This window comes from Scomber scombrus, chromosome 3, assembly GCF_963691925.1.
Source record: "Scomber scombrus chromosome 3, fScoSco1.1, whole genome shotgun sequence".
Taxonomy (NCBI): Eukaryota; Metazoa; Chordata; class Actinopteri; order Scombriformes; family Scombridae; genus Scomber; species Scomber scombrus.
In genome coordinates, this window is record NC_084972.1 from 3,269,731 (window position 1) to 3,282,971 (window position 13,241).

The 13,241-nt window shown below is 37.5% G+C and overlaps 1 protein-coding gene across 3 annotated transcripts in view; it reads left to right on the forward strand.

Annotated features, from left to right (window-relative positions):
- The first annotated feature begins 3,575 nt into the window (after nt 1–3,575).
- The window catches only part of mtmr14 (myotubularin related protein 14), a 29,263-nt gene continuing 19,597 nt past the window's right edge, over nt 3,576–13,241 (forward strand). For all 3 annotated transcript variants that reach the window (XM_062415797.1, XM_062415799.1, XM_062415798.1), the window contains exons 1-6: nt 3,576–4,412; nt 5,724–5,872; nt 7,703–7,811; nt 9,008–9,083; nt 12,261–12,321; nt 12,529–12,651. In XM_062415797.1, coding sequence (XP_062271781.1) covers nt 4,278–4,412; nt 5,724–5,872; nt 7,703–7,811; nt 9,008–9,083; nt 12,261–12,321; nt 12,529–12,651 — 653 coding nt within the window. In that variant the 5' untranslated portion in view covers nt 3,576–4,277. The remainder of the gene's footprint in view (nt 4,413–5,723; nt 5,873–7,702; nt 7,812–9,007; nt 9,084–12,260; nt 12,322–12,528; nt 12,652–13,241) is intronic.

Consider the following 13,241-nt stretch of genomic DNA (forward strand, 5'->3'; position numbering starts at 1 on the left):
TAAAAGCATTAACCTCAAATCACATTGGCCAGTGTTCACATCCTCATACACAGCTTCATAAAAAGGTCTCATAAGTGTAATTTTTCATTTACTGAAAGTTATCAATAACAGATAAAATATCTGGTATATGAAGCAGTGATATTAAACTGATTCTGTGTCTGATATGGGGTTGTTTAAGGATCCCACTGTTGTATTGGGCCAATGTTTTATTTCACTGCATATTTGTTAAATATCTTGATTTGTCTTTTATGAGAAGGGAAAGGATTATATGAGTTAACTTGTTCAGTTTCTCATCATGGTTTTTCATTCTAATTTGTTTTACATTTATAAAACCTAATTAAACTGAAGACTCAGTGAATAACATGGCCTTAACAACATACAACACCAAATTTGCTTAATGAGTTTACTCATGAAATGCAGAGAGATTATCATGAAATAGATCACACATGGCTGAACATAGTATAGTGTGAACAGCACAGAGCAGTCATGTTTACCATTGCAACTGCACATTAAGTATTCATTAGCTGTGTGGCTGGATGACCAATCTAATAGTGACGGCTGGCTTTGACTTTCACTCATATAATAATTAATGTCGCTACAATTATACAGTATGTTCCCCACTATATTAAAGCAAACCTCTGAGACTAATGTGATAGATCATTCCAAACAGGGTATGTCAGTGCTGGAGGTGGAATGTTCTGGATTTTATTCATTCTTGAGGAAGATTTTATTATGAAGTCATTGTGCTTTCTCATATTTTTTTTTGGTATGCTACTTAACAAAACTATTGGGGGAAAAACCCCACCCTGATAGTGTTCACATAAAACTGAAAAGTGTCATACTACAACAGGCTAAGAGAAAAAAGATTAACTAGCCATTTTTTGTTCTATTCCCAGTGGATATTATATGTTTTCTATTTTTGTCATATTCCATTATCACTTGCATCAACATCAACATTATTATTAAAAGAATAACAAAACTGATTGTTTGCAGTCAAAACATATTTAAATTTGTATCAGATAATCTGCACAATAGAACCTCCAAGTGGCTCTGAGAAGTGAACAGCCATGAATCATGTCAAGTAAAGTAGATTTTTAAAGCACAGTTATTATATCTAGTAATAAACTTATCAGTTATGTCTGCACAAATGGAACACCTTTTATCTAATTTGTAACAAGAAAGATGTAAACAGAGTAGCTTAATACATTTCAACAATTTATGTTGTGTAATATATGGAACTAACATTTGGCCATTCTTCTGTCACTATACTTATCAACTATCCTTTAAGTTAGGCATCACCACAATAAACCATGTATTCATTTTTGTACTTATATGGCAAAACAAAGGTTAAAACATTAAAGCAAGGGTGAAAATTAGTCTGAAAATAGTTGATGGATTTCATTTTTACAGGTAATTTATACTTTTTAAAAAAACCTTTATTTATTCAAGTTTCACTGAGATGAAGCGTCTGTTTTGGAGGAACACACTGATCACATTCAAATAGTTGAACACATTCACACCTGGAAGCTGACATGAATGTTCTGAAATACATGCTAATTAATATTACACCAAGACATGTATTATGCTACTTTGGGTTTAAATTTCACCTACAATATTATTTTCTCAATTTTATGATGTTTTTTTTGTCTTTCTTTTTTTTCTCCAAAAGAATAGAACTTACCCTTAAAAGCCTAAATTGCAGGTCTGTATATTTCTAGGTCTCCTTTTCTTTCATATTTGGAAATGCACGCTGTAAGGATTCTGTAAACATTATATTGAACTTGCATGTGTGATCAGGTACACTAATATGCGTTTGCCTGAACGTTACTGTAATAATCATTCAGTTGTTTATATGGTTTTTCTTGTATTATACTATAATTTTTTAATATACCGCTGTCATGGGAATTATTCTTCTTAATAAAAGATGAATTCACAGCTACTTTAGTTTCATTGCGACAATCACAACTCACATTTGCAACTGGATCTTCAGGTTGTTAGGCTGTGAGATGGCTGTGGTGAAGTTCAGCCATCATATTTCATCATAGGCTACAGTCTACCGTGTCACAGAGCATTTCACATTCATCCACTAACAGTTGTCTATTAATCACAGTATTCCTTCTGTGTATTTATAACCCTGTCTGTCTTCCTTCCCCAGGGAGTTTCTTTCTCTGCCTCTACCTGCTGAGAATTCAACTTTGAAGGCCAAATCACAGAGCTTCACCTGTGATAACATATCACACCTGTTGCTGTTGGGAACTGGCAGTTGAACATTTTCACCCAAGATGCAAAAAAGCCACTGACAGTGAGAAACACAGTGCACTCAGCCATAAGACAGTATAACACAAGACTGTGGACATAATCTTAAAACAATAAAACATAAGAGCACCCTGACTGGTTTGACCAGTTTGAGCTCTGTTTTGACATTTAATAGCTGGCCTGACAGCTTAAACCAGCTACTAGCTCAGAACTGGTAGCTGGTCTGAACTAGGTTTTTGACAGCTACCAGCACTGAGTTGGTCACTGGTTTAGATGCTGTCAAAAACATAGCCCAAAACAGCTTAAACCAGCTACACAAACCTGGCATACCGGCTGATCACCAGTTAAACCAGTTTGTGCAAGGTGACTCAGCAGATAAATTCAGCAAGACAAGCTAATGTCCAGCTAAGGCAGGGATTAGTTCAAGGGCCACAAACCGCCCAATTTGATCTGAAGTGGGCCCGACCAGTAAAACCATTGCATAATAACGTACAAATAATATATAATATACATATTATAACTTCATAAATAGCCTAATAAACCATCCTCAAGTCTCAGTTTTTTACAGATTATTTGTTTACAGTGTTCAATATATGAATGGTTTACATATGCATGTGTTTCTTTCAGATAGGTGTATTTTGGTCAGGGTGGAAAAACCTCTGAAACAGAAAGCAGAACACAAAATTGCTGGAATTACTTTCCAGCAATTTTCATACCTTGGAAAGTTATCCAGTGCACCGGATTGGACCCCTTGGTCCGCAGGCCATATGTTTGACACCCCTGAGCTAAGGTTTGAAGCTGGTTCTAACTGGATTTTTACAGCAGGGATGGGCTACTTTTCATTTTTGTTGTCAGTGATGCTGGCAGCCACTCTGACGACTGTAGCAGAAATGTTTGCTAAATGTTGCCTTTTATTGATACCTTGTTTTATGTGATGTGATGTTATGCTTGTTTGTTTCAATATCATGTTTTGTTTTTATTTCCTTTAGGGAACAGGAAGGGTTGGGGGAGGGGAGAAATGAATGTTTTGATATGTCTATGTTTCCATGTGAACTTTATGGATAAGCAACTTCCACGTGATTGTTGCCTTAATATTTTTTTTCTAATGCCACACATTCATAAGAAGAACAGATATTGAAGCTTTTAGTGTGCTATGAGTTCCAGTAGGTAGGGGCTGTATTAAATATAATGCCGTGGTGAAGCACAGGGTTTTTTCAGAGTAAACACAGCGTGGCTGCACAGTCCAAAACATCAGACGTCATTTAAAGGGGGGGAGACGGCTGTCACATGATCATGTCAGCTTCCTGTTTACCGCCTGTTGTACCTACAGACTGGAGTACACAGATTGCAACACCGCTCCCGCTGCTGCTGGGGCTTTCACCCACAACAACATATGCAGCATTGAGATCCTGCAGCCACAGGATTGACTGCTGCATAACTTTAATCCGTTTATCGTCATGGTCGTGGTCACTAAGAAGACATGAAGACGTGACATTGAGGAAACGTGTGCAGGCCCGGGAAGGATCCTGGATATTTCCTGAGTCCAGCTGACCCGAATTCAGTTAGCTAGCGCGGGGTGTCTGCTACCTCTTCACCTTATGTCAGAAATACAAACAACCCGGCGGTGATGTGTGAGAGGACTTAGGTTTCTGAATTTGTTTTTAAGAAAGCATACGTGTATTTTTTTTAGGTACTGAAAGCAAAACTCGTACGCCTGGAAAGCTGAACTAGCTTGTTAGCTAGTTGTGCTAGCTCCGGTGGCCGCCGCCGCCGCGGTGTGAGAGGCTGGCTGTGCGGGCTGTGCGGGCTGGCTAACGGCTTGCGTTCGGAGAGTGGAGCCTCTCGCCGGTGCCCTGAATTCAAGAAGGGTCCCCGGCTCCGGCCCCCTCAAGCGGGCAGTCAGGAAGAAGCTGGCTGGGAAGGGATGGCCTGGTCGGTCTTCCCGTTCCATAGGACAAGGCTCTGCGGTGTTTGAAGGAGGTCGGGTCCGGTTAGAGGCCACCACCGCGGGTCGAGGCGCTATGATGGCCGCCTCCCCCTCCGTGGCCGCCGGCTTCAAGGCCTCCGGGCTGTCGGTCAGAAAGAGCGAGGAAATAGCAGATTTGATAGACGTGTTCTCTAAGGCGCAATACCGAGCAAAGGAAGTGACTCCTCGGGTAAGTTTACTGGGGACTTGATTTAATGTACTTTAACGCTGCTATTTGACTACCTGTCATCCTATCTTGTGTCAAAGATGCATTGAACTGAATCTAATTTAAAGTGACATAGTACACCAGCAAAGACACATACATTTATAGGTGATTATTTATTATTTATTTTAATAACCTTTAGGAACCACTTCTCATTTCGGCAAATGTCTGATCCACCAAGCACAACTGAACTTCTCTAAACTTGCAGTGTTTTTATTTATAGACTCTGGTTTCCACTTCACACCACCAGTTTATTTCGGTGCATGTTGATGTTGTCCACACAGCCTTCAGTCACATCTGAAGTGAATGAAGTTTGGTTGGAGAACTGTCCTGCTGTTTAATTCCATTATAGTAGTTATAATATTGATCAAGGGATATTGTTAGTGTGCATGTATCCTATTACTAAGTAACCAGTGATGTAGAAAATAAATGAATTTTTTTTAATGAAAAATCATTCATGGTGAGATAGCTAAATATTTGTGAATCTGGATTCTGTTGCTGGCTGCTTCCAGTGCCAACAGTCTGATTGTGCACCTGAATGCTACACATGATAAGTTGAATGGTGTTAATCCTCACACACTGCACAGCAACAGTAATATCTTCAGTTCCCGTCGCTCCTCGAGCTTGAACGGGAAAAAGCCATCAATCCACTTTACTGGTAATGATGGAAGAGTGCATCTAATACATTTTCAATAACGTACATTAAATTGATCATCAGATGACAAGTTAGAAAAACAAAATAGAATTTGATTGAATTATATATTTATATATATTTGAGATGGTTCAGTCAACACAATACAGGGAAGACAACCACATTTTAGGGTAGAATTTGGTTTAAGACAACCAAATTTTCACTGTGTAAGTGTCTGCCCAACCATAACAAACAACAACAACATAAAATCGATTGATATGATTTTTCTTGAGTCCTATAGTCTCACCATGAATATTTTTAGAATGCTCAGTAGGGCTGGGCATAAATCAATTTTATATCTATGATAAGTTCTGAGCTTAACAGACTGTTCTATTATCTGTCTTTATCCACTTACTCATTCTATCCACATTACTGATGATTATTTATCAAAAATCTCATTGTGTAAATATTTTGTGAAAGCACCGATAGTCATCCCTACAATACTGTCAAAATATCGATATCGAGGTATTTGATCAAAAATATTGTGATATTTGATTCTGCCCATATCACCCAGCCCTAATGCTCAGTGTGATCTAAAATTGTTTCTCGCAAATCAGTAACACAAATGTTTTGATTTTTTTTTTTAGATGGAGGCGATAGAGAAGCGTTGCCTGGAATTATTTGCAAGAGATTACAAGTACAGTATTATTCATAACGCCAACGGAGAAGTGTGCGGCCATTATCCTCGACAGATAGTTTTCCTGGAGTATGAATGCACGGATGTGGAGAGAGACAGGTACCACTCTCACTGCTCACTACTGCAGCCAGTCCATCATTTTCCGATACAAAGTCCAGACCACTTGGTTACCAATTACCCTCTTGTTTGTCTGTGTCACTGCTCAAATCATGCACACTTAACTGTTGTGCAGGGAGCAAAGGTTAGGCTCCAGCCCTGAACCCCCCCCCCACCCCCCACACACTCGATCACATCCAGAAAGCAAAGGGGTCAAGTGACTGCTCTGTCATGTGAAGTTACATCGTAGCAGCGACAACAGTCAGCTCTTACTGCTGAATAATGCAATTACAGTATTTTCCACTGTAATGCTGGAAATAGATGTTCTTCAGCAGCTGCAGCATAACCGACATTCATAACAAAGGTTTCATATACAATATTAAAAAAGGCTCCGTTGCTTGGCACAAAATCCCTCATGTGCACTGAGAAATGTTCCTTCCAGCGTTATGTTTTCACTTCACAGTCTGTCCTGCTGTTGCCCACACTGTGAACGAATAAGCAGGGAAATAACTTTTCAATTATTCATAGCAGTAGCAGACACATTTGCGAAGGAGTTTCTAAACAGGATCGTTGGCGTTGACACATAGTGTGTAGTAGCTGGAGGAGTTAGTCACGCCAATGATTTTTTAATAACAAACAAGGATTCAACATCATTTATCAAACAACAATACCAAACTGTCAGCTTGTCAAATGTGCAGACTTTTTCACCCAGTATTATGTGAAGTTAAATAACTTTGGAGCGTCTTGGTAGCTGAGAGGTTACCACGCATGCCACATAAAGGCAGCGTCCCTCGTTCGATTCCGGCAAGGGACTTTTTCTGCAAGTCATTCCCGTCTCTCTCCCTGTTTCCTTTTAGCCTCTATGCCACCCACTGTCAAATAAAGGCAAAAAAGCCCAAAAATAAATCTGGATGTGAGACAAAACTGTGAATTTGAAGACCATGGACTCCGATAAACTGGGAGCCAATTTGAGCTTTTGAGCTCTGGGAGGCGCTACAGAGTTCATTTGGCAACAAGGAATATTTATAAGAAGTCTTTTATCCCAAGTGCAATTCATATTTGAAACACCTTCAACTGATCAATATGCAATACGCACACAGGAACTGATATGCACTTATATATTTCATTCTTTACATATTTTTATGTATTTATGTATTTTAGGAACGATTTCATGGAGTTTTATGGATTCTATAGATCTTATGTAATTTCTGTCTACTCTGTCTGTTATTGGTGAGCCAAAGACAATTTTACACCGTGGTGGAAAATAAAGTTCTATTCTATTCTAAACATTTGATCAAATAATCAAAGAAACGGACATATCGTTTATCATTCTATGAAGCCCAAGGGTGTTTTTTCTCTCACTAAAGCTCACTTGATAAGCTCACATGATGTAATGAATGGAAGGATAAAAGTGTAAAAAGCTGGCTCATCTGATGGTGATTGTTGTCTGTCAATCATTATCATTTAGTCACAAAACATCAGGCTGTGTGTTGTCACTTTACTCTTGGTTGCTATAGCTCTTGAAGGGGCCTTTGCAGTGTTCTCTGCAACTTGTTATTTAACCTTTTGAGATAATCACTCAAGTGATTGTGTTTATGAGCTCACGGCCAGGCAGTTAACACATATAGATAATAGTAATGAAATAATCAATGGTTGTTAAACCCTGATGTGTATCCATGGCCTACATTTCAGAAGATAAAAACAAGTACACTGACTGCTGGATAACAAGGTGTGTGTGTGTGTGTGTGTGTGTGTGTGTGTGTGTGTGTGTGTGTGTGTGTGTGTGTGTGTGTGTGTGTGTGTGTGTGCGTGTGCGTGTGCGTGTGTGTGTAGGTTTGAGAGCACAGTACAGATCAGTAAACTGCAGGACTTGGTGAACCGGAGTAAGCTGGCTCGCTGCAGAGGGAGGTTTGTGTGTCCCGTCATCCTCTACAATGGCAAGGTACTGCTACACCACTGGAAACTCTACACTCTACATGTATAACAGTTGTTATATTCAACTTTTTTCTTGAAACACGTTTTAAGACATTAAAGGTGCATTGTGTAGAATATAGTGACATCTAGTGGCAGAAATGGAAAAAATACAAGTATGTTTTTAATTAGTGTAAAGTCATCTGAAAAAAAGAATTGTGTTTTTGATAGCTCAGAATGAGCTCTTTATATCTACATAGCAATTAGCCCTATTCCACTGAGCCCGCCATGTTTCTATAGTAACCCAGAACGGACAAACCAAACACTGGCTCTAGAGAGGACCTTTCATATTTTTCACGAGTTGCTTGGCCACTATATGCTTGGAAGTGGCTAGAAAAGGGAAGGCTAATCATTTGGTTGCAATCTGATCCTACTCACTGGTCCTGTAAGACATTACAAAGACTAAAAACCCAGTATCAATAAATAATAATCATACTAATAATCTTTTTTATAGAGCATTTTTCTAAGCTCATGTTACAATGTGCTTCACAAGGGGCACCAAAAATGTGTTTCCAATAGAAACCAACTAATTCTATCACATCAATAAGACTTGAGCAGTAAAAACAGTTGATATAACCAATGATCATGCATCATCAGCAAAAGAGCGATCAGCAGTTGGAGCAGTTAATACAATCTTAAAGGTTCTTAGTTTTTTGTTCTCCAACATCCTTGATCCCAGTTGATGTTTAAACCACGATTGCTGCAGAGAATGTGAAATTAAAATAACAACTAGTCTGTGTTTACTCTGAAAGTAAACACAGACTAGTGGAGATCTAACAATGAGTTTATGAAACTGTATACAAAGAAATCAGAGTCATCTGTATTTGCCGAGTATGTTTTACCACATAGAAAGAATTTGGCTCTGGTTTAGTGGTTCTCAGTGTCCTTTTACAGAGTAACAGCACAACCAAAGAGTTAAAGCATTAAAGTCAAATCATGACAGTTTGTACTAGAACACTCTGTAACAGGGACCAAACAGTGCTGCTTATGGACCTAAAATAAGAAATACCTCCAAGCCATTCTGTTTCTCAGAATGAAGTTTTCAGATTTTCTGTGGTTATCACTACCCATTTCCTGTATTGTGGCTTGGCAGGTGACACAGATATGAATTGGGGAAGCAGTCCACTGGTAATAAAAGAGCTTGGTATTGTTTGTTCCTCATTGCAGCATATTTGTCGGTCGTCCACTCTGGCAGGCTGGGGGGAGCTGTATGGACGCACGGGCTACAACTATATCTTCTCAGGTACAACACACACACACACACACACACACACACAGAAAAATAAATTTAGCCCAAAGAGGGAAGTTGTAGTCGTTCCATGTGTGCTCTCTGACTCGAAAATAGCAACACTTGTCACACAGCTGTCAACTTTTCCTACTGGGACTGTGAATGACTGGTGGTTGGCTTTATTCACCACGAAATGTTAAAATCACTGTGTTATATAATATTATATTATATTGTAGTACACAGGCCTGTCACGATATTTACTTTTGTTGGACGATATTTTGACTTAGAAATAATCGCGATGAACAATATTATTGTTTACGGATGCACCGATATATTGGCCAAATATCGGTATCGATTTACCTATTGGTAAATAAGATACAATTCACCAATGTCAGTGGCCAAAGTTTGGGTTATTTGTGGTCAGACAGTCAGACTCAGACAGTAGTAGTAACAGTAGCTATGGAAGTACAGGAAATTCTAGGTAATTGTAAAGCAAGGTAAAGTGATTTTAAAGCAGTTTTTTTTTTTTTTTTTTCAAAGAAAAAATAATTTCTTGTGAAAGTTATTAAAGTTTGTTTCATCAATTTTTGCTCATTAAAAGTAAGTGTAATGATGGGCACAATTACTTTAAAACAATTTTTACAATGATTTCTTTGTTTCCCATTGGAATAAATAACAACAAAACATAATAACATCAGTAAAAAAAAAAGGGTATTGGTATATATCGGTTATCATCGGCCAAATTCTTATTTTAAAAGTATCGGCCCAGAATTTCGCAATAGGTACATCCCTATTTTTGGCATTTGGAGATAATTTAATACCACTGATATAATGATAATATAATAGCATAATAATGCAAGGGGTGCGGGGGGTGGGATTGGAGAGTGGGCACTACACTAATTCTTCTACAGTCTCCACTAAGGACGTACACAGTGAGGAATGGAGGACACTACTTGCTTAGTTAATGTCACACGAATAGTCTCTTAGCTGCTAATGTGAAGTGTGGTAATACTGAGGTGAAAAAATGATGAAGGTCATGTATCATATGATAAGTCCATATATAGACATGATGGGGATAATTACATTTTTATTGTGACAGGTCTAGTAGTACATCAGTAAAGCTACAAAACTCCCACTTGTCCCCTTTGTTATTGTATCTTAAGCAAGTTAGTGAAATGTTCATATTGTAATGAAATAAAGTAGAACCTGTGGCTACTGTAAAGGTCTGAGAACCATATGGAGGGATATGTGCTCTGCATTTGAAGATGTTGTGTGTACTTTCATCTATGTTGACCTTGCAGTAAATGAGCTGAAGAGTGCATTATATTATATTATATTATAAAGCTTTTAGTAGCTCTGTGCGTCATCATAATAACTTAAAAACATTTCTGGACTGCACCGAGGCAAACAAGATCAAATGATAAAAAGAATATTCCAAAAAAAATTGAATAAAATAAACAATATAATATAAGATTAAAAACAGTAAACAGATCAGTCATATTAGACATAAAACAATGTGCCAGCATTAATAAAAGGCTATATTAAAAGTGATATATAGTTAGGAGCTAAACATGACGTGCTTTAAAAGTAAACAGTAAAATATCAGGTCAAACTATTTCAGTTTAGAAAAGGAAGCCTCCAGTGGGTTAAAGTTGAATTATCTACCTGCTGAGTTTAATTCTTGTTGCTCTACATCTTTGATCACTTTCCGACCAGAGTCCAGCTCTTTGTTCTCAGGTTGCAGAGACGGTTCCTGTTCCTGTCACTCATGCAGTAATTAGCCTGCATCAAGCATTAAACCTCTCTGGAGTTCCTCATTTTGAAAATACTTTTCATGAGATCTAAAATGAGTTTATTGAGCTATTAACAAATGAAGTGAGGTGGAGATTCTTGTAGAGCTATTGAGGCACAGAGCTTTTACATTATAGTCATGTGTCCAAAGCAAGTACAGTAAATGCATTTAAACTCTTGAAGAAGAAGAAGAAGAAGAAGAAGAAGAGCTTGTGCATCCCTCCTACACATTACCAAAAGAAGAATTTCTATATATGCTACATAAAATACATAATATCAATATCCCTGGCTGCAAATTAGTCACTGTTGCCAAGGTGAGAAATTGGTTGTGCAGATTGACTTCACAGTCGTACATTTTAATTTCTTAAAAGTTGAATAAGAAGTAGAAGGAAACACTGGTGGTGCAGCAGGCTCAGTTCCCCAAAATTCACATTTATCATCTCTGCATTGATTAATTTAAAAAAGTGTCAATGTATCAATCAAAATGACCTTTCTTAAGATATATCAGCCACAAAAAGACCTAGTGCCTGTGAAACTGATCCCACATTACAGTCTAGTGGACAATGGGTGATTTATATTTGACAAAGTTTGCTTCAAATATTTTCTTTTCTTTTTAAGAAAGATTCCCTCTGGTCATGTAAACACATTTAATACTTTAATACTTTTTAATGTATTTCTGAGGTTAATTATCTAGTTAGAAATGTTTAAAGTGAATTCAAAACAAATGTATATTTTCACTTTTAGAATGTAAATGTCTGTCAGCTTCTGTATGATAGTACTGTCTAATATTTTTAAAGGTTGCACACATTTTTGTAATACACTCACTGTTAAAAGGCACTGACGGGGACTGAACAAAAAATTTAATACATTTTTTTATTTAAATTGCAATTTTAGTTAAAGGTGAAATGTGTCAAAATGCCATTTAAAATTGAATCTTATCATGCTTTTATTAATAATCATTTAATTTTATTGTTACATACAATACAAACAATACATACATACACCCCAAAAAGAAAATAACTAACTAACTAACTAACTAACTGTGCAATGTTCCTGGTATTAAACAGTAATGACAGCCTCAGTCTTATTAGTGGGAGTGGGAGGTACTGGGAGCTGTGGTGCTGTGCAGATCCCTGCAAAAATCTAATCACAATCATTTTAATATGTTTTTCCAAAAAATGAGAATAATAATATAAAATAATTCTTTCTAATATTGCAAATCGTATCGAAATTGTATTTTTTCAGCCCTAGCACTGACAGTGGATCTTCACATTTACCACAAATGATCAACATCTGATATTAAAAGAGGGGGGACCAGAATGACTGTAACAGCTGTTGTCTGTCACTTAATGTCTTTCATGTCTCTTATGGTTCATATTGTTCATCTTGTGTCTTTTCCAGGGGGCAGTGATGACACGTGGACAGAGTCAGAAGAGGTTCCAGAGGATGATAGCGCAGTCAGGTAATTTTAAATCCATTTAACTAGATTAGTGCTCTGTCTGTAGGCTAAATCAGTATGTGACACTGATTAGCTGTGACAACAATACAATACGACAATAAGAGTGTTAAAAAGTTACATATTACACATTACTTCTCCTTTTATTTAAAAGTGATATCATGACTGAAAGTTAATAATCAGTCCGTAATTGTTTCTCTCTCTCATCTGCAGGAACGGAGACTCCCAGCTCTTCGACAAGGTCCGAGGCCACGACATTAAGCTGCTACGTTACCTCTCGGTTCGCTACATCTGTGACCTGATGGTGGAGAACAAGAAGGTTAAGTTTGGCCTAAAGTAAGGAACAGCTTGGTCTAGTTCATACACACACTGACTGTTATGTAGGTCACTGTTTCCACTAAACTCTGTAGAGAAGAAACCTTATGGAAAACATTTGACTCTGCTTCCGATTTAGCTAATGCTTCCATTTATTGAGTTAGGAGTGTAGTTTTATGTGATTATGTGTTAGTTTATTTATTTATTTATTTGAATTGAGCTCTGTGCACAGGGCTTTGGTGATCATGGTCATCCTTTAGTTTTTTCTTCTCGACATTATGTATTTCAGTGGTTCATCTACTGTTGTTATTAGTGACTGGTAATGTATAGTGTATGTAGGCCTGTCATAATAACTACATTATTGACTTATCGTACAGTAACGTAATTATCAATATCATCATGTCTGTACATGGACTTATCATATGATACATGCTTATATGGAATTAAAGTTAAATAACTCTGTCCTGGCCCATAATGGCAGTCTATGTTTGTAGCGCCCACTCTCCAATCCCACCCCCACCCCCCCTTGTATTATTATGCTGTTATATTATCATTATATCAGTGGTATAAAATGATCTTCAAATGTTAATAATATCGTTTATCATGATTTA